General features: G+C 37.8%; 1 protein-coding gene across 3 annotated transcripts in view; it reads right to left on the bottom strand.

Moving 5' to 3' along the window:
• Nucleotides 1-26,393, bottom strand: part of STXBP5 (syntaxin binding protein 5) — a 97,597-nt gene extending 71,204 nt beyond the window's left edge. For 2 of the 3 annotated variants that reach the window (XM_065731750.1, XM_065731758.1), the window contains exons 1-2: nt 26,001-26,392; nt 24,282-24,379 (exon numbers count right to left, since the gene is read on the bottom strand). In XM_065731750.1, the coding sequence (XP_065587822.1) occupies nt 24,282-24,379; nt 26,001-26,153 (251 nt within the window). In that variant the 5' untranslated portion in view covers nt 26,154-26,392. Of the gene's footprint in view, nt 1-24,281; nt 24,380-26,000 lie in introns of all 3 variants that reach the window. The other variant, XM_065731741.1, reaches the window with a different exon arrangement.
• Between the last annotated feature and the right edge of the window lie 271 nt (nt 26,394-26,664).

Genomic DNA, 26,664 nt, shown 5'->3' with positions numbered 1-26,664 from the left:
GAAAAAAATCCCCATAAGGAAGAACAAAATTTTCAGACTCTATTTACTTGAGCCTTGTTCACACTTCTGCATTCACTTGAATGGACAACTACTCCCAGAAATAGACAAGCAATTTCTAAAGGTAAAATTCAGATGTTTCCAGGAACTGAACTTTAAGACCTGTCAATTATTTATCTGCACTGACATCGTTTTCTAAGAAAAGCTTTCCCAAATATCTCCCCGGAAATTAGTTTCCAACTTAAATATGTAATGCTTATTCTTTCACCACCCACAATTTATTTAGAGTTGAGCCTTTATAGCTACCTTGCCTCGTAACAAGAGGAGTATGACCCAGAAATCCAGATATTTTTTGAGATACTCCAATCTTTATAAATTCTATCCTTCACATGTTGGCTTTAAGAACTGTCTGCTGCAAGTATTTCTAGTAGCACTGTTACCAGTAAATATATTTTTCAATGCTAAGAATGCTCGAGCTTTTGACAAAAAAATTTAGTATTTTTCAGGGCATATGAATCAGTTTTCTCTCCAAAAAGACCCAACACATTTGCAACAATGCAAGTAAGTTAGCAAAAGTTTAAACATACAGAAGTAGTTTATGCTTTTTGATGAGTGAAAGCCGCGTATGCAGACCAGAAAAACAGATTTTGATCTCTTTTATCCCGTTCATGGTTATAAAAAAATAAAATAAAATCAGTCCTTGCTGCTGGTCTGTTTAGTTCTTTCAACCAAGGATTATGTTGCCTTCGCTTTTTCACCTGGTAGCTAGAATTACTATTCTCATCTTGATTTAATATCATCACTCTAACTAACATTAGTCTTCTTTCCTAAAGCAGTGCAAAGTCTCACAGTCTTTTTGTTTGTTTGTTTGTTTTAATTATCATTCACTTCAATACTGACTGTAGAAGCATAAGGGAGCAGAGAAGTTAAGTTGGAAGGGACCTTCAGAAATTGAGTCTGTCCAATTCCTCTTTATCGTTGTGTGCGTGCTCAAGGCACAAGAGCTCACTGTACTATGCAGTGACTCTCTTCCATGCAGCTGTCCCTGAAACAGGGAAAGATAATAATGAATAACAACAAGACAGGCAAGGTATTTTCATCCTATAGACAGGAAAAATTCCCTGCCAAAGGCCTAGGGTTGCTGTAAAGAAAAACAAAGCGCTCTGAGAAGATCTGTGTTTTATGCTTTTTAAAATCAAATACCAATCTTTTCTCCCTTGTTTCCAAGCCTTTCTTCCCACTACTGCTATTCTGTCTTAATCTAAATGTGAGCAAAAACGTTTAAGAGCTTCTCAGCAGTAGTTGTGATTATTGCTTCTATGCCCTCAGTGGATGAGGAAATTAACACCAGCATTTGCTCTATTGTACACTTTATGAAAAAGCAAGCAAAAGACAAAAGCCATGACTGAGTGAAGTTAGTAACAAGGTACTCATGAATTAACATCATTGTTAATTTTCCAAACTGAGAGCACAGACATAAAATCTGTGAGATCAGGTATTATAAAAGCATAGGACCACACAAATAAAACCTCACCAACAGTAACTTGTGGCAGGAGTTCCAAAATGTATTTTTGTCAAAGATGTTTCAGAGCTACTCTTGTCTTATATATATATATTTTTTTTACATAGGCAGAACTAAAGCATTTCAGTTTATATTACTGTGTTTTAATGCTGCAAAAATATGTTAAAAAAATAAAAACTTTAGCATTTATAGCTTATCTGTAGAGGAACAACTCAGTACACATGTGCCTAAATAGCAATTTTTTGAAAATGAAATCAAATTCCAGATTACTTATGAAAGCCTCAGAAGGCTTTTCACTTTTTACTCCTCTCACGCACGTGGCCTTTTGTATTTTTGTTTTAATATTAGGCTATTTTTTCATATGTGGTCAACCTGTCAGACATTGGAAACAGTTGCAAAACCTGTAGCTATCAATTCAATCCCTAGCATACTTCACTTTTGAATACAGAATCATATTTGTTACATGAATTTCCTTTCAAACTATTCCCTAATATTATTATAATACTGCAATAAATGATAGTACAGCACAAGATATGGACTGTATTCCTCTATCAGATTTGTCACCATTACAACAGCTTGGGCTTTACAAGACAAACACAAAACTAGCAACTTTTAAAATTTGTTACCAGATACTTCTGAAAACTCTAGCTGTAACACTTCACAGTAAATAAACATTCAGTAATTGTGATACAAAATATAGATCTACTAGAGAAAGATACATACCACTGACCTGAATTTTTGCACAAATCACTAAGGTTACTTATAGTATTCATACATACACTAGTCCGTAGCAGACAGCTCTAAAGCACTGCGTATTTTAGAACAGTCATTCCCATACAAGGCTTTACCACCTTGCTTAGTCACTCCCTCAATTATTTTACTAGATAGCAAAATCACCACTTACTTCACACATAATGTTGTATGAACCTCAACTGTGGCCCACAATAATCACCCTAACAGAGATAAATCAAAAGACAATAAAATATCCAAACTGTTCTGAGCATATAAAAACCACAAGTCAGTCTGGTATTAATCACCACTGCCAATGTCTTGATGCAATCGAACAGCACATGAAAAACAAATAGCTCATTTATGCTACTCTGAAATTTGATGTACACTCCTGGTGATGTACAGACCTCTAAGCAGCAGAAGATCAGCTTTGATTCATTCAACTTAACCATTAGATGATTGTACTTGAGTCTAGATCTGATCTGTGCTATCACTTTCTCACATAGAGTTATGATCTCTCACAGAAACAATCTCTAACAATGTATAAATACACACAGCCAGCAAAGGAATGATTCGGGAAGTGGTAAAGCACCTCAACTGACAGTGTCTACAAAACTAGTTTTGACCTTTCATGTTCATTTAATACCAACAAATATGACAAAAGTCTCAACATCTTGGAGAGTTTTAGACTTCACATCGAACTGCATATGATAGCATACCACCACTCCTCAAGAACAGCTAGATTGATTACAGTATTTCTTTCTAGAACATTAGGCCTACATAACTGCATAGGCCTGCCATATCACACCTCTCAGGTAATCAGGTCCTTTTTCTTCCCTATGCCTCACTATTTAAGCCTGAAAAAAGCATAAAATACTCAGTAATATTTCATATTCACTTTCCTAACACAAACAACAACTTCAGGCTGACAAAAAACAAAACGAGGAGCTCTTTGTTATTTAGATAAACGGAGCTACAGTTTAAAACGCACCTGAATTGGGAAAATAAATGGCAACATCTCTAAATGATAGAGCTTACTTGCACATACCCAGGGTTGTTGAAGTTTCTAGCTAGAATTAGTGCTTCTTGCATACACAGATTTCACTTTCTGCACACATTTCATTCTTCTTTTTATAAAACCAGTTCTCCAAAGTGCTCCAGATCTGATGATTTTGTCCCCTAACTTTAGTGGCACAGCAACAGCTACATTCCCTTTGCTGAAGTAGTGTGTAGGCAGTACAACTGCATTAAGAAACTGAAGTATAATGAAAGTGCAAATTTGAGGTATAGCTTCAAAAAGAACAGTAAGATCTCCTAGATTTCTTCATCATTCAGAATATTTATCTCAGTCCAATTTACAGCCTTACTGTGAAAATTGATGAGATACTTCCTTTCCTACAAGCATCTACATTGGCCAGGTAAAAAGATGCCCTAAGAACAGAGCTTCAGCAGCAGACAGGAGAACTGAGGCAGGATGCCCCCCTTCTGGTCCAGTCAGTATTCTTCTGCCTCCTCTTCCTCATACCAAACTTCCATGCAAACGACAAAAAGTAAAAGTAAACACAGCAGTTCTTCGGTTTGTTTTCCTTCTTTTTTATTTTTATTTGAGATAGTTTATTTATTTATTTGAGATAGTAGTCCTTTTCCTGTCAGCTAAAAAGAACTGTGAGTAAGGAAAAGTGACAAAATAAACTTTGTAAAACATAAAGATTTAACACAGGATAATGATTCAGGAAGTTGAAAAAGTAACCTTGTGTTAATGGACAGGTCTAATTTTCCTTAATCTTAAAGCACATTGCTGCCTTCCAAAAATCAAGGAAGGACTGCATCTTGCACACGATGTACAAAAGCTCAAACACACACAACTTTACAAACACTTTCGACATTCAAGGAAAGCAGACATTTTTCCCTCTCTCCTCCAAGTGGGAGCCACCCAGCAGTTCTCCCCAGGTACTCCTCCAGCAACACTTAGAGCACCTCACCTCTGCTCCCAGCACAAACCAGAGCTTCAAGGGATAGAAGCAGGCACCAGAAATGGCAGCAGGACACAGGAAAAGAGCCTGTGCAATTCAGGCTATGTTAGAACATGCTTTCTTCTCAAGAAGAGCAGACACTCCTCACAGCCACCATCCTCTTCGGAAGGTACAGTTTACTGCTTTATTATGGTGCTGTCATCCACATTTCGATACTAACCGCAATTAGCTGTTAAAACTGAGATCAAAGTTTCCAGACGGAAATACTATCAAACTACCAGCAGCAGTTTACTATGAGGATTCTAGGTAGATGATTACAATGTATTCTCCTTCTGCCAGTAAAGGGAAAGTAGAGGGCAAGAAAACTGACTTTAAGGAAATGGAATAAGGAAAAAGAAGACTGACAGATACAGTCAGCCAGAAGATACTGACTGCAATGCTTGTATATCAAAAATAGCACTTGCTGAATTAGCTGATATCTACATGCAGTTTGACCTCATTACTTGCACAGAAAAAGAAGCAACATTACACACAGTATTTGGAAATCATCACAAGTGTCCCTAGAGAGTAAAGAAATATATCTTCTAGGCAATGAAAAAATCTACATTCAGATTCTTTCCGTTAGCCGTAAGGATGAAAATAAATGCAAGCCACCAAATGGAAAAAGAGACCAGAATCTCAGTCCTGGATTTTCCAGAGGTATTCCTTTCTCCTGTGAGAATGGAAAAATAAAAACAATAATAAAAAATTACACACAAAAAGGTAGCTCCTTACATTTATGGACTCCAAAGAGATCATCTACACACTGATAAGACTGATAAACAAAATCGATTTTTTCTCAATTTCTAGGAGTCTTAACATTATACTAAGTTCAAGTATTTTTGAGAGCAACTGCACTGAGTGTTCAGCGATTGTTTTAATACAGATGCTGGAGGTTAAGAAGTTCCACTCAGATGGCTTATGTTTGATCAAAAGAGTATTTGAGGTACGTTTTCATGAAATTATTTGATACCACCTGGTTTCAGTTTTCATTACTGGATGAATAGATTGACAAAATCCTGTGTGGCCCTGCTTGATAAGGGTGCTGGACCATAAGGCCTCCAGAAGTCCTTTCAACTTCAGCCATTCTTATTCTGTGAATACGATATTTAAGACATCCACTTTAAATCTGAAATTTCATGACCTAATGTCTTATTAGCTGAACAGGCTACAGCAAGCATATACTGCCTTGCAGCTTCCACTGAACTTGTGACTACACAAGCCCCTGGAACCAGTAACTCAACTCCTACATCAGTCAGTAATAAGATCTATTCCTGCATAAATGGAGATCATCTTCCCCAAATATTCACCCTGTTCATAAAACACTGCTCCCCTTCTTTAAACATCAGAAGCCAACCAATTCAATGACAGCTGTTTTGAGAAATCCTAGAGTACATATGTCACAGTTAAGGTCATTAATTTGTTTCTCTATACAGACAGCTTCTGTAATTTTAAAGCATAAAAACTTCTTAAATTATGGTAAGAAAATAAATACTGAACTAGTCTGCAAAGACACTGACTGATCAGCAGTGGATATTGAGCAGTTATTTCAGATTTTTTTTTTTCTAGCAAAAAAAAGGCCAAAAAAAAAAAGAGTCAAAACAGATCTTAAGCTTCAAGCTACTTATATAGACAGGCACAAACACAGTATTTTCCAAATAGCTTTGAAAAGTACCAGCAAGTTTTACACAGGTTGTATTCTGTTGATTTTTCTCAGAGCTGACAGATTACAGGCTTTTCTTGATTTTACTCATTTTATTTTCCTAAAGAACGTCATCCAGGTCCTATTGCTCAAGTCTAAAAGCTGTATTTCAGCAATAACAAGACACAAAAAAGGAGATTAATCTGGCTTCTTTTTCCAAGTAGGATGAGAGGGAGGGAGAATGGCAGAACACAAGGGGAGAGAAAACAAAATTGCTACAAATATATTTACATAATGGTTCCTTTGACTATACAAGATGTACTGAAATGGCTTGTAAGTGCTAACTTGGTAAAGTTTTTTTAGAAAGACTATATACAGAAGAATAAAACTAGGAAATAATTATATACTTTGAAAAACTTCCACCAAAATTCAGAGGCAAATATCTTTGCACTCCTTTGCATGCTTCCAAGTTTTATTCATCTGTCATCCACTTAAACCAGTTTAATTTTAAAGCCAAATTTTGATGTATTACGAATAACCTACCTGCACCTTCCTTCTATATCACGATATTAATAATTAACCAGGATTTTTCTTATGTCCATAACTTCTTGGCAACAACTAAAGGCAGAGCCTTTTTTTTTGCTCTTAGAAGTGAGCAGTTATGTGGGGGAAGAATGACTTCTCTCCCAGTGTCCAACTGTTTCAAACAGAATTGCCAACAGCAGCATTAACAAATGTAATGTGTTGAACTAGATGTTAAGTGATTTTTCATATACCTACTTAGTTTAACTTACAAAAGCATAAGGAAAGTTATATTATCTAATAAGATGGGCAATGTAATGATTTTGAAGAACAGCCAATCCATCTCAATCAATTACTGTCAATTAATACCGATTTCTGACTATGAAGCCACCATTAGGCCTAGAAATCTCTTATCCCCTATTTTTGGGAAGACAGAATGATATAAAATACTTCCCTTAACTCCTGCCTGCCAAACAAGTCTTCTGTTATTTTTAAGCCACAAAATATGGGATATTCATGACAGAAAACTGTAATTAGTGACTGTAATAACTAAATTATATCTTCACTTTGTTCAAACATAACCAATCCCTCCAAACTGAGGAGTAGCAAGTCCAGCCTGCTGAGTCCCACTATCACTTGTGTCTCATTAACCTTTTAAATATATTGTCCCAGAGTAAGACCATAGATATCACTGCAACTTCCACATTAACGTAATTTCTAGTTTTGAAAAACATCAAAAGATGAGAAAATTTTGATCTTTTGCTGGTATTAAAGTAGTAGTAACAGTTCTATGGAAGGTAGCTCAATATTACCACCACAAGCGAAACATTACGGTACAATTCAAACAGTTCAGTAGATGGCACTCTTCCACCAAAATCAAGAACAGAAACTGTCATAATATAAACAAATCATTTTTGTGCAAACCTTTGGGTAGCAGTGCTTACTTTTAATATGTAAGAAATACCCCAATGAGTAAACTTTTAATTTGTTTGGTACTTTTTGTAAAGCTTAGAAAAATAAGCTTTTTTACATGCAAAAATACTGAAGCATTAATATACTTCGTCATAATACAGTTCTATACTTCTCTATTTTTTCCAGATATTTGTGCTATTACACAAACTATACTTCATACCACAAAAATAGCTGTATACCAAATGTTTTTTTTAAAGTATGCTTATGCAGCACTTTAACTTCGTTAGTGAATATTTTGCTTCATTTAGTTTAAGTTGTATTAATAAATAGTATCAAATAGGTGATCGTTAGGACAATCTAAATTAAGTTTTGAGATAAAAATTGGCACTAAGCATGCAATTCTTTAATATTTTTAAAATGTAGGTATACCACTAAAAGGAAAGGTTCCTTTTTCATCCCAGCTCTTCATTTAAAAGTTCGAGAGTGGCACCCTAAATCCTGCTCTCACAGTACTTGGAAGATTTCAGATGGGCCCTTTAGCTGCAAGAAACACATTGCTCTTCACTAAACAGAATTTCTGTGGGAGCATGAACACAAAGCAGTACAGCTCTGTATAGGCCATGGACATCAAACAAAGATCTTTAAGATTAGTGAGCACAGTATGCATGGAACTACCCACTGCCAATTTTTATCTGCAAAACGATGGGAACCAGAAAGTTGGTAGAAAAGCACAGTCCAAAGTAGCTTTCCAAAGTACACATCCTGCAGTTTTTTCTAGGTTGCATATTACTGGAAGGAGGTGTGCTACTACCTTGCAAATACAGCTTTTTCAAGTGAGGGGATTTTTTAATACTTTAGAGAATCTGTTCATCTTTTAGCCTTGTGTATGTCCTTTCCCAGATTCCAAGCAATGCCTGATACTTATTCCAGCACTCAGCTGCCCTGCTATTACAAGGGTTTAACATGCTTGTAATCTGCTCATACTTTCTGCAGCAGAAGAGCTGTTTTGTTCCATTTTGACAGAGAGAAAGAAGTCCTGCAGATAGCATTTTGCTGTAAGCTTTACAAAAATAGGAAGCTGAGAAGAGGAGAAACCCAGATTAGACATATCCCACCAAAACGGACAGCATTACCTCAACACCCTAAAATAGAGTCTCCGCATAAAATGGTGCAGTCACAAAAAACACTTCTACAGTTACCACACAGGGTAATTCTACTACAACAGGGAGTCATACGATACCATGGTTCACAAATGAAGTGTCTTTCTCCAGATAAAAGTAAATTAATATCCACATCCTTTAACTCACTTCCTATAACTGAAACTGTTTCAGTACAAAGGAAAGGAGAAATTCCTCTCTTCATATTGATGGTTTGAAGGAAAACAGTATATATGGTGATCAATGGTTTTGAGCCTTTCCAAGATGCAGAGCTATACCTGCTTGTGCATCCTGCTGCTTCCAAGGCTCCTCCACAATCCTGCAGCTTCAGTGAAGCATGAATTCTGCAAGGAGGTTGTCTTCAAACAGGCCAGCACTGAAATTCAATAGTTTGAAATCTGATTTACTTTAAGACTAGGGCTTTTCTTTTCCACAGAGAGTACTGTTGTGTCCTTCACTACCACTCTGCTCCTCAAATGCTAAGACATCTTCATTTCTTCCTCTTCATTCCCTCATCTCCTCCCCACCACTTTTTTTTTTTAAAGAGGTAAAGAGAAGGAAGACAAGATAAACAGCAAAACTGTACAAAGATTTGCTCTCTTCAGAAACTCATTTGCATCCAATAACTATTCCAAAAATGAAAACAATCCTTGCTCAGTTACAAGCTCTTACAAAACTTAGCAATCCTAAAGAAGAGCAATTGCTATTGCCACTTATCCCAGTACTAACATGCACAAAAAAATGAATGTTTGCTGTTTGTGGTAGACTACCAAAATACTTCAGAGCTTTACTGAGGTTTTAATGTCAAAACCTAAATTGCAAATGCTAAACTGAGAGGGTTTCCCACATTCACTAGGGAAATTTCTAGCTGTGGAAAGCAAGGGTGCAGAACTGCCATAACTGGAAAATATCCAGGGGTCTAGATAAAAGAAATACGTTCTCCAGAACAGGACTCTCCATTCAAATTTAAAACTGTTCCTAAGCAGTAAATTCAAACCTTTAAACTGAATGTGGCAGTCTAATCTAGTCAACTCTCCCACTTCAAGTCAGGAGAATGTGCACTGTTAGTGTAATTTACTGCTTAAAATGTTTTGAATGCATTTAGTATTATTATTTTTTTTACTACTGATAATGAGAAACAAATCAAAACAAAGCTATGAAATTTCATTTTTGTAACACTTGCCATCAAAAAAATACAACATGAAAATGCTGATGCAACTCTTAGCTAACTACTGAAATCACTAGAAGTTGCAACACGTGGATGTTTAACATAAGCTTTGTGTGGTAAGGAGTAAAGACCACTTATATTGGATGCACCAATATAAGCTCAGGAAGTATTTAATTGATATCTGTCATACTATATCACTCATGATTATGTTCTTTAATATGTTATAATGAAAAAAAAAACCAAGAGGCAGAATAGTTTTTCCGAGACTTGGTTAGAAAAATCTCAGAGAATAAGCACTATCTAGACAAGATATTTACAGAATTTAGCTCTTTTTAATCAGGCTAATTTCTAAAGAAAGAAGAAATAAATAAAGGTATGATCGTTGCCTACCTACAGGCTGTCATAACTTGGTTAGATTGTGCTTTAGAAATGTAGTTATCTATTTTCAAGACTGACCTCCTTATTACTTTTTCAGATAATAGCATAGTAGAGTGACAACAATTTAAGCAGAAACGGATAACTCCATTGTACACGTACAATGCTTAGCATCTCTATGTGAATTGAAGTAAAAGATTAGCCTTCCTGACAGTACAAAATTTCCACCAGAACTATAGTCAAGTCAAATATTTATTAAAAAAAAAAAAAAACACTAAAAAAACCTAATTGTTTTGCCCTACAAAAAGAAACTTCCTTGGGCCAACTGCACGCAGATTAATGCATTAAGCCCTAAGTCAGTTAGTGTTTTGCTTGCAGTCAAACTATTTTTGCATCCAAGGGCAAACAAAACCTGTTTGATACATTAGCATAACACGTCTGATTATTTCTAGTTTTCCCATGAGCGACCAAGGTCCCAGCTCCAGCTTCTGGGAATGACTGTTTATTCAAGAATCACCAACAATTCCCTGGCCCTCCCGAACGCATTTTCAGGCCTGTGTGACGACTAAACTTGGGAGACCTTACAGACAGTAAGTCACTTTCTAACTGATGCTGCTGGAAACAAGGCTGCCTAGACAGGACAGAAGTGTTTTAACAGTGCAAGGCCTCACTCTTCACAAACTGCGTGCATGCTCAAATTTGATCCCTTTGAACCAGACAAGAAATAAGTCAGATTATTAGACCTAAACCGCTTGAAATAAGACTCCAGTGTGCCTGCACTGGAAGAGGCCAATCACAAATGCTACAATTAACTTGACAGAAGCAATACAGAACCAACGCACACTCAAAAACTGAAACAGTATTTTTGAGGTAACTTCCTAAGAAATAAAAGTGACCCACAAACACTGAAATCGGTGCACATTTCAGATAAAGGCAGGCTATTTTTTGAAAGACAAATGAAGTATTAACCAAAATTTTCCCCTGCCATTCAAAATAGTAACTATTAAAGGAACAATCTAAACTTACTAAAGACAAGTGAGAAAGGAACAATGTTTAAAGGCCCTTGGGTTGAGCTGACACATGCTTTCCAATCAAACAAACAAAAACATACCAAATGGCAGTTTCACAAAATGGCAGCACAAAAAGGCAACAAGAAAAGTAACATAAATAAGCTATGCCCAATATTGAGATGCTAAGATACTTTAGATGGCTTCATATTTCAAAAAGTTCTTGTTAGGAAATGAAACAAATTATAACGACTCAGTGTCAGTCATTCAGAGTATATTTACACTGATAATCTTTACAGGTGCTCTAACAATACTGTAAAAAAGACAGAAAGTGCTAACAAGCAGTATCCCCAAGTGAGATTAATTTCATTAGGGGTAAACTCCTCCAAAACTAAGTACATTTGACACCAAAAATTAAACCAAAAAAAGTTTGACACCAAAGATTACTTCAGAAATATTTTATGAGAAGAGACTCTTTGAGGTTTCCTATGCCTGGATTAAGTCTGGATACTTAAAAACAAATCATTTTCCTGTAGATTAGAATGGCAAACATTACTAACGTCTTCATGTTCTGTTCAGATACAACTGCTGTAATAAGAAGACCATTTTAAGAATGATAGCTCAAGAGATTATTTTTCCCTTCTATACTTACTCAACACCATTAGTTTCTGATGTTGCTTAACACTTATAACTTCACCTACAGGCAGAAAAACAAAGGCAGGAACATTACCAGACCACAATGTGATTATCACACTCCAGTTTACATGCCAGCTTCTTTGACGTCAAAACTCACCAGTATACCACAACGCTGCTGATATTTTGTCACGTCATACCACAGAAATAGTTTCACCAGCTCTTCAGATACAAGACAAACTTTGCTTAAGAAGCGAGGATCATTCCCTTGCTAATGAACAAGAGAGGTTTAGAGAATTTTAAATTCCTCTTATAAAAATTATTATTGTGTGAAGTATTGAGTAGAAATTAAGTTTGCATAACCATACTGTTGATCAACTCCACAGATAATGAATTCTTCCCTCTGACACAAGTCAGAGTTAAGATCACAGAACCACTTTACCACCTGAAACCAGAGGTGGACCCAGCCCTGCTCCATTCCTTCCATCAATACATACTATTAAAGAGCACACGAGCATGCCCACTTCTTGCAGCCTATTCCCTTCATATTCTCAACCAACCACTACTTCTGGATTAGGCATATTAGAGGGAAATCCTTGTCTATCCTGTCCTAAGAAATCCTGTAGCATCTGCTTATAGACACATTAGCTCGAGTTTGTCCACACCCCTCCTGATTGCACTGGTACAACCTGTCTCCACCAACTCCCATACCAGTGAATTCCACTGTTTGTCATAGTCAGATCAAAAAGTGCTTTCTTGCATCTTTTTTAAATATCTAAATACTATGTCAGTGAATGCACTACGTTTGCAGAGGACAATTCAGCTTTAACCGAGTTTTAAAAGCCTGTAGGTAGGCAACAAACATACTTTTATTTTTTTTTCTTGCTTTAGAAACTAGCCTGAATAAAAGGACTAAGGTAACAGCTAAATTCTCTTTTCTGCCTAAGTCAAAGTACATTAAGGAAGGTATGGTCATTCTTAAGCACTTCAGGGAAAAGAGGCTGTCCATAACATTAACAGAGTTGCAAGGACTTGTACAGTTTCTGAAAATGAAACACATCAGGTAGTCCTCTTGTAACCAGCTCCTCTTTGCCTGAGTAAACTGTGCAGGACTTGGTGACGATTTTCGGAAGGTTCTCTATCAACTTATGATGCTCTATGATTTTATGAACTGTTTACAGTGATTGCTTGCAGTGCTTACTATATCAAGGTAGATGACTTATCCCTCAGGTGCAACAGCAATAACAGCCTCATTTTTAGCTATCTTAGAACAAACTCATTAAAATTGCAATTGCTAGTGAGTATCAAATACTCATGCTTAAACTACACAACACCAGATTTCTGGGAACTCTGGAATTGTAATTGCTGATATTAAAATGAGCTAGCTTTAAACCAAAAGTTCATTGTAAACACAGATCTGTTCTGCAAAGCATGAGATCAAACAAATAATTTCTAATTTCTATTGGTGTTTCTCTGTTTGTTTGACTAACAACTAACCCTCAAATACTCAAGCTGTGTTGAGCCTATGTACTTGCAGATTAGTATAGGTTAGGCTTTTTTCTTAATTAGAGCGCTATTTGCACACTGCAGTAACAGAAGTCTTTATGGCTGTTGCACTAATACTTCACTGTATGCATCACAAGTAACTTTACTGCATTCCATACGTGTCTTTGCCAAGTTTCAGTCCATTTTCTCTGTAGAGAACTACAGGAGGTAAAGAGGTTGCACAAACATCTTCAAAAAATGGTCTAGAAATGATAGAATTCACTGTTATACACAAGTCCATCATGAAGTAGAAGAAATGCTTCAGGATACATGCTAAAATGCAAGAACTGTAGTTCTAAAAATTATTTTCTTTTTAAAAGGGAATTCTCAGTTAACACTTTCTGTTGAGCTACTTCTCCCACTGGGAATGTCAGCAGAAAGAACGTATAATCAAAAGTCAGGACAGTTTGCTCAGGAAATGCCAACACTCTGCACAGCTGACCTCCATCTTCTGTCTGAGAGCAGCACTTATTTGATCTGGAATTTGTTGACAGACTGTTCATATGGAAAACAAAACAAATTATTCCTTTAAACTGCCATCATTTTAAGCTCAAAAATTTTTGTCCTTCAATACTCAAGTAAAAGAACAAAGGTAAAGAAGTTAACTCCTTCTGCCTCTTCCTCAAGCATCCTCTACAGTGTGTATAAATTCCATTCTACATTACTTTTACCATTTACTCCTTTTATTTTTTTCCTTACAATCCCTTCAATTACTCATGTAATAGAGACTAGTCACAGTACTTTCATACTTCTACAGGTAGTGCTTGAAAGAAAGCAGGGTCAAATTCAATTTCAAGACAGACAGAAATACTGTAGAAAATATAAGAGTTAGGAACTTTTTCTTTTTTTTATTTTTCTCAGTTTGTGTGGCCATGGGTTCTTGTGCTTTTTAACAGGAAGTATAAAACAAGGTGTTTTGTTAAAAAATAGATAAATAAATCAGTATTCTACATAAATGCCATTAGTATTTCAATACTAAACACAGGAACTTTACTTCAAAGAGGTAGGTGATTTAATCTCTTTTCTCAAGCTTAGCAACTCATCAGGATTTCTTCCAAAAATGTTGCATTTCTCATCTAATTATTTTAACAAATGAGGGGATATTCACCCTACCAGTGAGAAATCTCTTTATATGTAGTCACTTACATGGAAATGTATTATGGTTGAGTGGAAAGGGGGAGCGTGAGGGGAAAGGAGAGAAGGAGAGAAAGGCAGCGGGAAGAGTTGTATTTTGCTGATTTTGGTGGTTTTCCTTTTTTATCTGACATATAAAGGTGGCAGTGAAGTGAATTTCACTGTACCAGTTTGCTACACAAGTCTGGTACACTAACAGTGCTGCGCAGATTATTGTTAGGCAGCTCACTGTATATTAATAAGCATCACTAAAGCTTTAATACCAACACTACAAAGTTCATTCAAGAATGTTTTTCAACTGTGAAGATGAACATCTGTTCTCTTTAACGAGGTAGTAAGACTGGATAGAGCATATGCTAAACAAATACAAGCAAGTTAATCCTGTCAATTTAACATTAAGTTATTACCAAAATTTAGCATTCCATTCTTCTTCCCTAAAGAGCAAGTAGAAAAACTCAAATTGCTTTCATCCATCTGCTGCTGCTGACTGAGTTGGTGTTACTAGGCCAGCAAGAGGCAGGATCAGCTGAATCATCCTTTTAGTTTCTGTTCTATCAAATATTTCATTTTAACATGAACCAAAGATCTAGTGCTAATCAAACACATACAGAGTACATGCCTTGAAGCAGCTTCAAGACGTTATGCAATGCACGTCTCTGCATGAAACACATGAAGTAAGCAAGCGGCTCACCAAACAGATGCCTTGCTTGCTCTGCATACTTTCATTGGTTACCTGCTTTTCAAAGATAAGGCAGCTCCTGTGATTACTTTTCAGAAGAATACAGGACCTGAACAAGACAATTTATTCTTGGAAAAATCCATGGGAAAAGCCTCATGAAAAGGTAAGCTACAGCCTTCTTGGTGGAGAACATAAGAGCACTTCTCTTACCCCTTTCTACCTGTGCTGCTCTCATGAATGCTGCCTAGTTTGAATGAGAATCATTAAGAATTGTTCTGGACATGGAATGGCTACTGCAATTATATTATCTCAATTACAGAAAGAAAATAAGCTTCAAGTTGTCCAGAAGAAAAAGAAAACAAAAAAACCCATCAGATTTTCTACTACCTTCACAAAACATTTATGAAATAAAGATCCAATGACATTCAATAAAGTTAACAGATAAAGAAAAGACATCAAGTAGCCATTAGGCATTCCTATCAAAAGAAACTTCTCTGTAGAACAGAGATCAGGTAGAGGATTTTGCAAACAGCAGCACTTCAGACTACACAGTAATTCATCAAGTATTTCAAGATCAGCTTCACTTAAAACAAAAAATGTGTTTCATATTCACATTCTAATTAGCTCAGTCAGCACAACCTAACAATCCCCAGAACATTTAATCTTGTACTTTGTTTTCTGTGCTAGCAGAGGACACATCTGAAGTTTCACCTACCTTCACTGTACTTGACATTTAAGACAAAGCCTGAAATGAATGAAAAATCCTTAAGTATGGGACCACCAATTCAGGACACAATCACTATGGACAAATGACTGGTGAAAGCTGAATATAAGTGAAAGATTTCCACTAATAATGTTCAAGAATTGATCTTAATTTATCAACTGATATAGCTACCTTAACAAAAGCACTAATACCTAGTGTAATATTTAAAAAGGAGAAGCTTGTGGAATCAAAATAGATTAGGTATTTGCAGGAAACAATGAAGTCAAAATTACTATTACGCAGAGCAAAGCTGTCACCAAGCTGTACAGAACTCAGACAGGAAAGCAAGCATATCTTACCAGGAAAGATTTGAACTGGTAGACAAAACAGTTCTCATTTGCAGCAGAGAGTCTTCAACAGGACACTGATGTCAGATGAGACTAAATGATAGCCACAGAATAAGTACTTTCATAAAAGCACTGTACAAATCAAGATGAATCAGTATTCAGGTACAAGCCTACAGAAGATAGGATTGCTACATCAACTAATAGAAATCAACTAATAAGGAACTACATTATTCTACCACACTTCCCATCGGTGAAATATTTCAGTTGTAGCTACTTATAAGAATCACCTCACAATGCATCTAAATTCTGTCATGCCACAAGTATCACAGCCAGAAGTTTAAATTATGTCAGTAGTGGAATTCAACACAAGTAGTAACTTAGTATTCTCTTTGATAAACTTGTGAGCTGCATTGTTACCAAGTGCCTACAAAAAAAGTGTCAACACTTCTAAGGCCACTAAAGTACTACCAATTGAATACCTACGCCTTTGCATAGTCTCCACTAGAATTCAGGTATTGACTATGACACAGTAATTCAAAGCTAGCTTCAGTAAAATAACTTTAAAAGTTGACTGAATGTGCATTGCCTGCGGGTAACACAAACCAAGACTGTGAGTGAGTGCATGCACCATAAACTTATTTTTCAGACCAGCGAATAAAAATACACTTTGTCAAAAAATTAGATCTTTGGAGAATTAGTCTTATTTGCTTAACCAAATGACCTAAGAAGCAGTATTTTTTAAAGAAATTAGAATGACTGATACACTCTAAGATAGGCCACATCTAAAACAGTAAGCAGAAAAGAAGAGATCCAAGAGATTAAAAATACAGACTTAGCGCAAAATTTATTCTCTTGTAACTGCTTAGGATTCTTTTTTTTTTCTTTTTTTTTTTTTTTCCTTTTTTATTCCTCCAAATGCAAAACCATTACCAGATAGCAAAGGACAAAATTCCTAAAATACAAGTTTTCCAGTTTTCTTTAAATTCATAAAGAATCTAATAATTTACAAGTTGTGGTGTTCCTCCCCCCCCCCCCCCCCAGCTGAGATGCTACAAAAATAACCCTACAAAAATAAATGTGCTATGGGGATTCTGATAAGTAATTAGCTTTGCTGTTCCAGAAAACAAGGAAACAAATAAACATTTTGTGATTTTGAGATTTTATACGAGCAAAAAGATACACAAAGTAATAACCGTGGGCACCTCTGATCTTTCTAAAGGCACTCTGTAAGAATGCTTAGCTTAGCTTTGTGAAGCCTTTATAAAAATAAAGAGCACTGGGCTCTTAAAAGAAATCTAACACAGTTACTTTATTCTTTTCTTATTTTTATTTTTTGCCGAACAGGAAGTTTTGTTAGGGAGGGCTTACAATCTTAATTTGTACTCTCAAACTTCGTCACATCTCAAATCATGAGCCACTTCTATTTTTCCAAAAATGACTCTACCGCAACTGCTCATTTCTTCTCTTGCAGCAATAATGCTTCTTCAGTTCTGAAAGCCCTTCCACAATGACTGGGAAACAACAAATCCAGTGAAATGCTCAATTAAGGGTCTAGTATGCTGGGTGCTGTACCAGAAGCCTGAAAGCCTAAGCTGTGTCCCAGCTGTCCAATTTCCTATTACATTTTACACTAAAATTCTGCTACAATGCCTTAAGTACATTATAACACAAGGTCATATCACCTCAGTGATACACCTATCAATAGGAGATCCAAGGAAACAAATCTTACTATTGCCATAGTAAAACCTGCAGCCTTGAAAACTTCACACACTTGCCAAAAGACATTCTCCTCCATAAGCTCACTATGGTCCAGAAAGTTTCTAGCTGCATCAGGTCTCCACCTTGTCAGTAAAACAGCTACAACAGAAAAGATTTCATTCTAAGATTCATTTTCATAGTTTACAGTATGAGATTCAATGCAATTATATTTCAGGTACTTAGGAACAATAATGGACATACCAGAGTCTGCTGCTTTCTAGAAATGCAAGTGATAATACTTCACACTGGAGACGCCTGCAATTTACTTGCTTTTATGAAGTATTATTAAATTAATCATTATACTTGGTAAGTACACTATCCTATAGACTATGAAGAATTCAGTCACATTTATTTATGTAGGATTAACTTGCTATAACTCCTCATCTCTCTAAGATCTGTGCATCACACTATATCACCATTTTGGCCTTATTTCATTCCAGCATATTCAAAGGTCAGTTGATGTTCCTCGTTAAGAAGAGGGAGACTTTTCCCACTGAAAGTAAGCTGTATGAGTGCTAATAATAATACTCACATGAAATAAGCACTGAAAGAGATAAGAAATATGGTGCATTTATAGAAACAAAATGTGGTAAGATTAACGTATGCTACAACCAAAGTATGTTTAGCTTTTAAACCACTCCTCTATGTGAACTGGAGGGTAAGGTAGTCAACAAACATTTTCTGTTCATTAACTCCATTAAACAACAGAGATGCTCTGGCATGACACTACTATAGGATTTTTTAGAGGCTTTATTGATGCACCCTTCTTAAATCAGGATAATCTGTACAAATTCCAGAAGAGTACAGACATGCATTGAAACCATTCAGCATACAAATGACAAAAAAAAAAAATCAAATATCTGTAACTCAAAAAAACTCCAACAAAAACCAACAACAAAAAAAACCACACCATAGTTTGAGTTCAGTACATTCACAGAAACGACAGATAAAAGTCAGAATCATTTAGGTTGGACAGGATCTCTCACGTTCAGCTGCTCTCCTCTCCTACCTGCAGCACTGTCAACTTTACAATTTGATGCTTGAAACTGAAATCTTTGCTCTGAATAATGCAAACAGAACCTCAGGCATTACATAGGTGCACTGCATTCAGAAGAGAAAAAGAGCAAGTATAGAAATGTTTGGAAAAAATAACGAAATAAATAAAAGCAACTCGATGATGTTTTGGTGGGAAGGGAAAAAAAACAAAAAATAATCAATTAGACTTCCTTCTGTATTTGAACAATTCAAAGGAAAAAGTATTTTTAATGGATATAACGTCACGAGATTAAAATAGAATTTTGTTACAGTTTCAGAGATTTCACTGAATTGCTTGAATTTTATGATATACATCTATAGCAAAACTATCCAGATGCTGTAACAAACACTCCATAAGAAACTGCGTGGACTCACATATTCTTTGTTCAGAATAGCTCAAAGCCTGAATAACAGTTGTATGCTCTTCTCACAAAGGCCAGAGAATAGAAGTTACAGAAAGCAAGTTTTATATGCCTCATATGAAAATTTCAGCCATTTGCTTATATAACCATCTTCTTCTACTGCTGAAAAGAATGGGGGGAAATGAACAGATGCTGACATTCAGAATGACTGGAATTTTCAGATATTTACTGACAGAATGACAAACAACTCAATTTTTCTCCTTCCTGTCAACTGAGTTTGCAACATGAAAAAAAACAACCCCAAAAAACAAATAATCAAGAAGTTTTTGTCCCTTTCTTTTTGAGAATAAAATATTCTAGCCATAGTTTAGTTGGTGTGGAGGCATCTAACACTTACCCTACTAGTATCCCCTTTATTTTCAAGATCTTCTAGTGAAAACAGTCTTACTTCTAGAGTTCTTTCCATCATGAGAGAAACTGAGAGGCAAGCTGCGAATGACTTTTTTTTTTTTTTAAGATATGAAACACCAATAAAAATACCACATTCATGTTGGCAGGCAATCAAAACATGAATTCCTTGATACACTGTCCTAGTTTTGCTGTCGAGAAATTGAAGCACAGAAAACTACATATCTATTTTAACACGGAGTAGTTAAACAGCAGGTTTCCTTCAAGTTATCTGCTTTAGCTTCAAAGCTTCTTCTACCTCCTATCATAGTCAGCTAAGCTTATCTGTTTGTTTTCAGGTCCAGAACCCTCTAAAATTAGTAATGTAAAATTGGAGGAAATAATCCTGAGAAGTTTTTTTTCACTTTTCTCAAACCTGTTTACAGTTTAAATGCTACTGTGTTCAGGTCAAGCTTGATTTCTAGAGGGACTCTTAAATGAAAGAGCAAAAGTAACTGACAGCATATAAGCAGACAGCATTGCCCTTCAACACTGAAAGCTATCAAGGTGCACTGCAGTGGACTCTGCACAACTGCACCATGCTGTACGTTAGACCAAGAGTCTCATTAGGAGGCTTTGAGTGTGTGCTGGGAAAAGAAAGCACAGGCAATTATTACAGATGAAACTTATTGGACACTCCAGACTATGTGTCCTGAAGTCATGATCCAAATATGCCCGGGAAAGAAATAAAACACAGATGAACATTTTACAGCTCAATATCTAATGCATTTGGAACAGGAGACTAAAAGGTGATAGCAACGCTAAAAACAACAGCTAAATTGTTTACATACAGAGAAGTCAATACCTCCAGTGACAAGTGATGTCATCAAAAACTTATGCTGACCATTGAAATTTGACATCAATAAACAATGAGATCCTTGCAGGGAATGTGACCACAAATATCCAACACTACAGAAAAGTAAGCCTGAGACTGAAATGCCACACAAAGGCCAGGCCACAAGCCAAGACTCAAAACACTTCAACCAGCTGGAACGAGTGTCCTTCAGTCAACACGATAAACTCAGAAGAACAAGCAGATCACAGTGAGCAGATAACTGTTTGCAAGATAAGTAAATCTAAGTTCTTAACGTCACTCAAGTGTGCTTCCAGTCTTGCTCCTATCTCATCACTTGATCACCTCCGCAATACAGAAAGCAAAATCAAGCTCCCCAATTACTTTTGAGACACCCTAACGTTAGAGAGAATGGCCACGCCAGCTGAGTATTCTAAGTGGACCCACTGCACTTGAAAATCTGATAGCTCTTCAGGGTTGTATTCTACTAAACTACACACTGACTTCTCTGAATATAAAACAAGTGAATCAAGTATTTCCTTTATAGCTGAGAACAGAATAAAAGGAAGAATAACCATACTAATAGCTCAAAATGTTCCTTTCTATTAAAGAAATTAAAAATATTCAACTAATAGCAGTCTGTTTCAGAAACATCTGCTTTTAAGTCTCTTACCTAAATCTGAATTAGAAATACTTTAAATAACTCTGGAAGTGAAATATAGACAGATAGCGAGTACTCCTAAAACTCTTTCCTTGATGACACACAAGCTTAAAAGGATTACATTAAAAGTAGTCTCTTCCTAGCACTTTTATGCACTTCTCACCCGTTTAAAACTGATGCTTATGGGCACACAATAGCCAAGTTCTGTGTTCAGCACATTAACTCGCCAGCTCCACAATGCTCTCCTCTTAATTTCTGATTAATCTGATTAAAATCAAGAACAGGGCCAGAATGTTAACGAAGTGTTAATTCTCCTTCCAATGTGATAAACTTGTGATAAACAACTCTATACTTCAGTATTTCCACTCACACAATTATATTATGAATTCACTGAGCTTAATTCAATCTTATTTTGTCTTTACTTGCCTATGTTTGATAAATATATAAAAATCAGTGAATTCAAAGTGCATGTTTATCAACAGATCTTGGTTATTTAGAAAAAGTTTTAGTTCAGACTACAGTCACTGTATCAATAGTAGAGACAACAGTATTTGTGGAAGAAAAATACATTTTAATGTACTAAAACTAGCAGAGTCCTCATAATTAAGAATGAGGTGGGAGCATGATTAAGAAAACTCATGCTCACATGAATCTTTTTTAAACAATATTGGTTTTGAAGTTAAAATAACTGAACTGAAAATTGCTCAAATGCAGAGAACAAGTTCTATAAAGAGGTTAGCTCATTAATTTCTCAGAACTATAGTACTGACTTCTTTAAATATTAATGAAATCCAAAACAGGCTAGCACATTGCTTGATTTAAGAACATTTTATATTTAATATCCTCTCTCTCAAAAAAAAAAAAAAAAAGATACTCATCAAATTGTTTCTCCCAAATTTATCAGACCACCTATTTGCAATAGAAAGGATCTGAAAGCCTGACAAAATGCACGTATATTTGACGAAGCAAGGAAAACATCAATACCCAACACTCATCTGCTGGTAGGCAATGAAGAAAACATTATCCTTCCTTTACTCCTATAAACTCATAACAACAGAAAATAAAGATTGACTTCCTTTCCAATTTTAGGATTTAGTTCCCAGTGAATATCTCCTCACTGACTCACAGTCTTTCTAGTCTTCATCTCATTTCATAAGACTCACCTCTACAGCTCTAAAGAGTAAGTGGCTGCCACTGTAATGTATCTTTACACAAAAGGTGTTGTCAGTAAAAACCTTGGTGAGTAAGTTACCCTAAAAGTCAACAAGAACTTTGTCATTTTTATCCATAAGCACTGGGGGTGAAAAACACCTCTTGCAAGTTTCACTCCTTCCCAAAGACTGCTCTTTCTAGGCTTCACGAGTCAGTAACCGAGAGGCTGGTTTTACATTTCAAGTGTATCTGAATCCATGCCTCTGCCCAGACCTTTCCCTCCTCCCAAAAGGAAGGGATCACAGGAGATACAGTTTCTGCGGCAATGTTGGCTTACTATGCTAACCCATCATACTAAACTAAGGACTTTAAGACATTTCTTCCAAGTCTAAAAGTCAGTACAGAGGACACTCACCTTCAAGTTACTGGAACTCAAATGTTTCAACCTGTGCAAAACTTATTCCCTTCAGAAATAAATTTTCTGTCACTATTACATTGCTTCCTCTCACAGTAACTGTTGATTTCCTACAATCCTGCTGTACTTGGTCTTGACTATTTGAAGAACAATTCACACTCAGAAATCACAGGTGTAGTCATGACAAAGCACCAGTAAATAGGTTTTTAATCAAGTCATCATTAGCCAACCTGCAACACTGTATCACCCTAAACTACCCAAAATAAGCTCTAAATCCCTGCATCCTGGTTCTCTCCCACCAACCCCAGTCCTTCCTTTCTTTTTGTTCTTTCATCTGTTCTACCAATATAAGAATAACTAAAAATTCTGCAACACCACATATCCTCCCTCCTTCATTTAAATTGAATGTTTCACCTTTTAAAGAACCAAAATTTATTAACTGTAGTTTCAAATACAGCACTGAGAGCATTGCATGGTCACTGCAGTTTTATGTTGAGAACATGAGAATTTGTATCATAGTAGCATACAAGATACTTCAGTTCAGCCTCTGATTTGATCCTGATACCTTTTCAACTAGTACAAGACAACCCTCTTAAGACAATTAACCTTAAGACAATTAACCTTAGGCGGGTTGGTGAAGTTTCAGAAGGAAACAAACAAAACAATATCTACTCACAGAGAAATATAAGTACAGAGAATAAGGGAATTACGAGATTTACCTGCAGTTTAAAGAGGATTAATTCAATTTTTCTAGCAAGATGGCCTAGGCCTTCTCCAAAAAGGTCAGAGCCTATGCAGCCTCAGGACAGCAGAGAATTCAACTCATTCTATTCTGCTGAGAAGTAAGGTTTAGGGAATGGCAGTTTGCACTGAAGAGTTCATAAGGCGCCTTCTTTTAAAATGAAGTTGAAACACATATGTTATTATGTGGTTTGGATAGTACCATATGGATATGGTACCATATGGCTACAAACATATGGGCAGTTCACTTTTTTAGTGTACAGAAAGAAGTGGGGTTACTGTTGGTTTATTCCAGAAATTCAGTCTGCTCATCTCAGTTGCTTGCAAACCATCAGTGAGACACCACTCCTTCACCCTTTAGCATCCCACTTGATGCTAGTGTTTGCAACACATAAGTAGTAACAAGCAACCACAGTACTGCGACATTTCTCTCAAAGGCCAACAATAAATCACAAATAAACAACCAACCAACAAAACAAAAAAACAGCATGGAATTTTACAATTCCACTGGATAAAGCTAAACAATGAAAAAGATCTCAGACCAGGCCCCTCTTTAGTAGTAGTCAGCTGCCACAAACTGTCAGTGCATTGGTAACCCTCTACAAAATGCATATATTAACTTGAGATCATAGGAACTAAGCAGCCACACCTCTCATAACATGAACGCAATTGAACTGACACAGAACGAGCAGAAGAGCCAAGCCACCTGCCAATGGCACACAGGCCGTCTTCCCCTCCTGCATACCTGGTTTCTTCCACATGTTTGAGTGGCTCCTCAAAGGCATCTCTTGTGTGAGGTACACTGATTTCCTCTTCAGAACAGGAAAGGATACAGTCTTAATGCTCCAGTTTGGGTCCCGATAGCCAGTATTTTCTGAACAGGATCAAACGCCAGGGCTGAAGGTTGATAGGGGAAACCATGGCGTACAGTCTAACAAGTCAGAGCACCGTAATGATGATGGGACAAGCAGCAGACCAAAAATAAACAGAATCAATAACATATGTTAGGGAATGAGATTCAGCATTAATGACAATTAAGAAAGGAACAAAAGCATTTTAACCATAGACTAACATCTGTTTACATATGTATTTTATAGTTCTTCCTTATATTTTTTATGTCAGTCCAGTCATTCTCTTACTGAATTCACACTAATGTGAATTTTGCAATATCACTGTACAAACACTGTATCAGCATAGCATTTTATTTTGTCATGCACTTTCTTTTCTGATTATTCCTATTTTCAGCCCTAACAAAGGCAATGAACAACTAAAGCCTGCGATGTTCATAAGAAGTTTGGAAACACAGCCAGATCTGCCATCAGACCTGCTACAAATTACCACCCTCGCTTTTTAGAGAATTGCCTCAATCTCACTCCAACAGGCCCTATATGACAGTGCAACCTCTCAGCACCTTCCCCCCAAAAAACAACCCAGCCTTTATGCGTGCTTCCATCCAAAATAACAAATCAAAAAAGCCTCCTGATATCAAACAAAATGAAAATCCCACCCCCCAAAACAAAGCAAGAACCCTTTAACCAAGGAATTACGAAAAAAAAAAGAGAAGAAATGAAGCTGCACATTTAGGTTTCTGATTGGCTAAGACTAATTTGGTAATTGACCAAGGAATAACTCCATTCCAGTTCTCTGGCTGCAATCAATCAGAATCAAGAACAATAGGCACACCACCTATTCTTCCTTTCTTTACAAGTGTACAGTGTGAACCACACAAATGCTAGCTTTGCCATTTCAAAACCTTCATTGGAAGTGGCATTATTAAAGGCCTCATCAATGCGTAACAAACTTCTACTCTGCTCCTTCAGTCAAGTTGCAGATATAGCCCACAACTCTTAGTATTTCACGGTGAATAAACCGTGTCTGGTAATAGCTCTGCTCTTTTCCACGTCCTTCAAGACCAACTTGTAAAAGTGGCAGCAGCGCCTGCAATACCACACAAAGCAAGGAGGAGAAACCGCAAACAAGCTCAGCCATATCACGCTACACCACGGGTGCACTGTGAAGATAAAAACGGGTATTGATATTCAAATCAGTTCTTATTCCTCTAGGTACAGCTGCTGGATTAATTCGCTGCATCATTTTCCAAAGCGTGCAGCTACCAACTGCAGTTCTCGCATCGCGCACAAGCAAATAGGGAAGGAAAAAAAAAAAAAACCCAGAAAAAAGCAAAAGAGGAACTTTTCTTGCGTCTCAGGATAACACTTGCAACAGCAGCATCGGCCGCACGCTGCAGCGAAACCGCCACGAACGTCCACGACCCTTTCCAGGAGCTGAAGGAACAGGATGACAGCATTTCCAAACGGCACGGAGCTACAGAGCCTCCGGGCCCATCGGCAGCGCCTTCCACCGAGCACACTCAGCTGGGCAGCGCTCCTACCCGCAGCCATCCCGCGGTACCGCGGAGCCCACCCGCACCATGCAGCCCGGAAGGCGACGGCCCCCGGAGCTTCTCCGGGAGCGATGGCAGCGGGAGCTCGCACACGCACCAGCCGCCCTTTCCCTCCCTCCCGGCACCCGAGCGGGGCCGCCCCGTTCACCTTGCACAGCTGGAAGTGCTCGGACTGGAGCGTCTCCTGGATGTCGCTCTCCCGGTTCCCCGCCTGCTGCTGCTGCGCGGCGGACGACGCCGAGGCGGCGGACGAGACCGCCGTCAGCCCGTCCAGCACCTTCCTGATGTTAAATTTCCGCATGGCTCACGGCGGCGGCGCTCCCCGTTCCGCTGGCCTCGCCGCTCCCGGCGCCGCCGCCCGCCCCGCAGGCGGCACACGAGCCCCCGGCGGGAGGGAGGCGGTGCGGGGGCGGCCGCGCTGCTGCGCTCGCCCGCCCGCGGGGAGGGCGGCCGGGCCCAGACGCTAGTCCGGCAGCGCGGGGCCGCTCCGCATCGGGGGACGGAGGCTGGAGCCAAGCAGACACGAGCCCGTCAGCCCACCGCTCCGCCCGCCCGTCCGCGTCGCCCCCACCTCCCCACCTCACATGGTGGCGGCCGCCGCTGTCACCCGTCCCTGCGTGCGTGCGTGCGTGCGTGTGTGTGTGTGTGTGTGTGCCGGTTCTCTCCCGCCGCAGTCTCGTTCCCCCTCCCCTCGGCTCGGGCACCCTCCGCCTCCTCGGAGCTGCGTGTGCCGCCAGCCAGTCACCGGCGGGATGATGCTGGCGGCCGCCGCCACCACCGCCGTCCTCCTCCACCCCTCCAACCCACCCCGC

This window comes from Cyrtonyx montezumae, unplaced genomic scaffold (genome assembly GCF_038088225.1).
Source record: "Cyrtonyx montezumae isolate F1298 unplaced genomic scaffold, pur_monq_1.0 scaffold_0, whole genome shotgun sequence".
Classification (NCBI taxonomy): Eukaryota; Metazoa; Chordata; class Aves; order Galliformes; family Odontophoridae; genus Cyrtonyx; species Cyrtonyx montezumae.
Note: the sequence above shows the minus strand (reverse complement) of the source record. Positions and strands in the feature narration are given on the sequence as shown.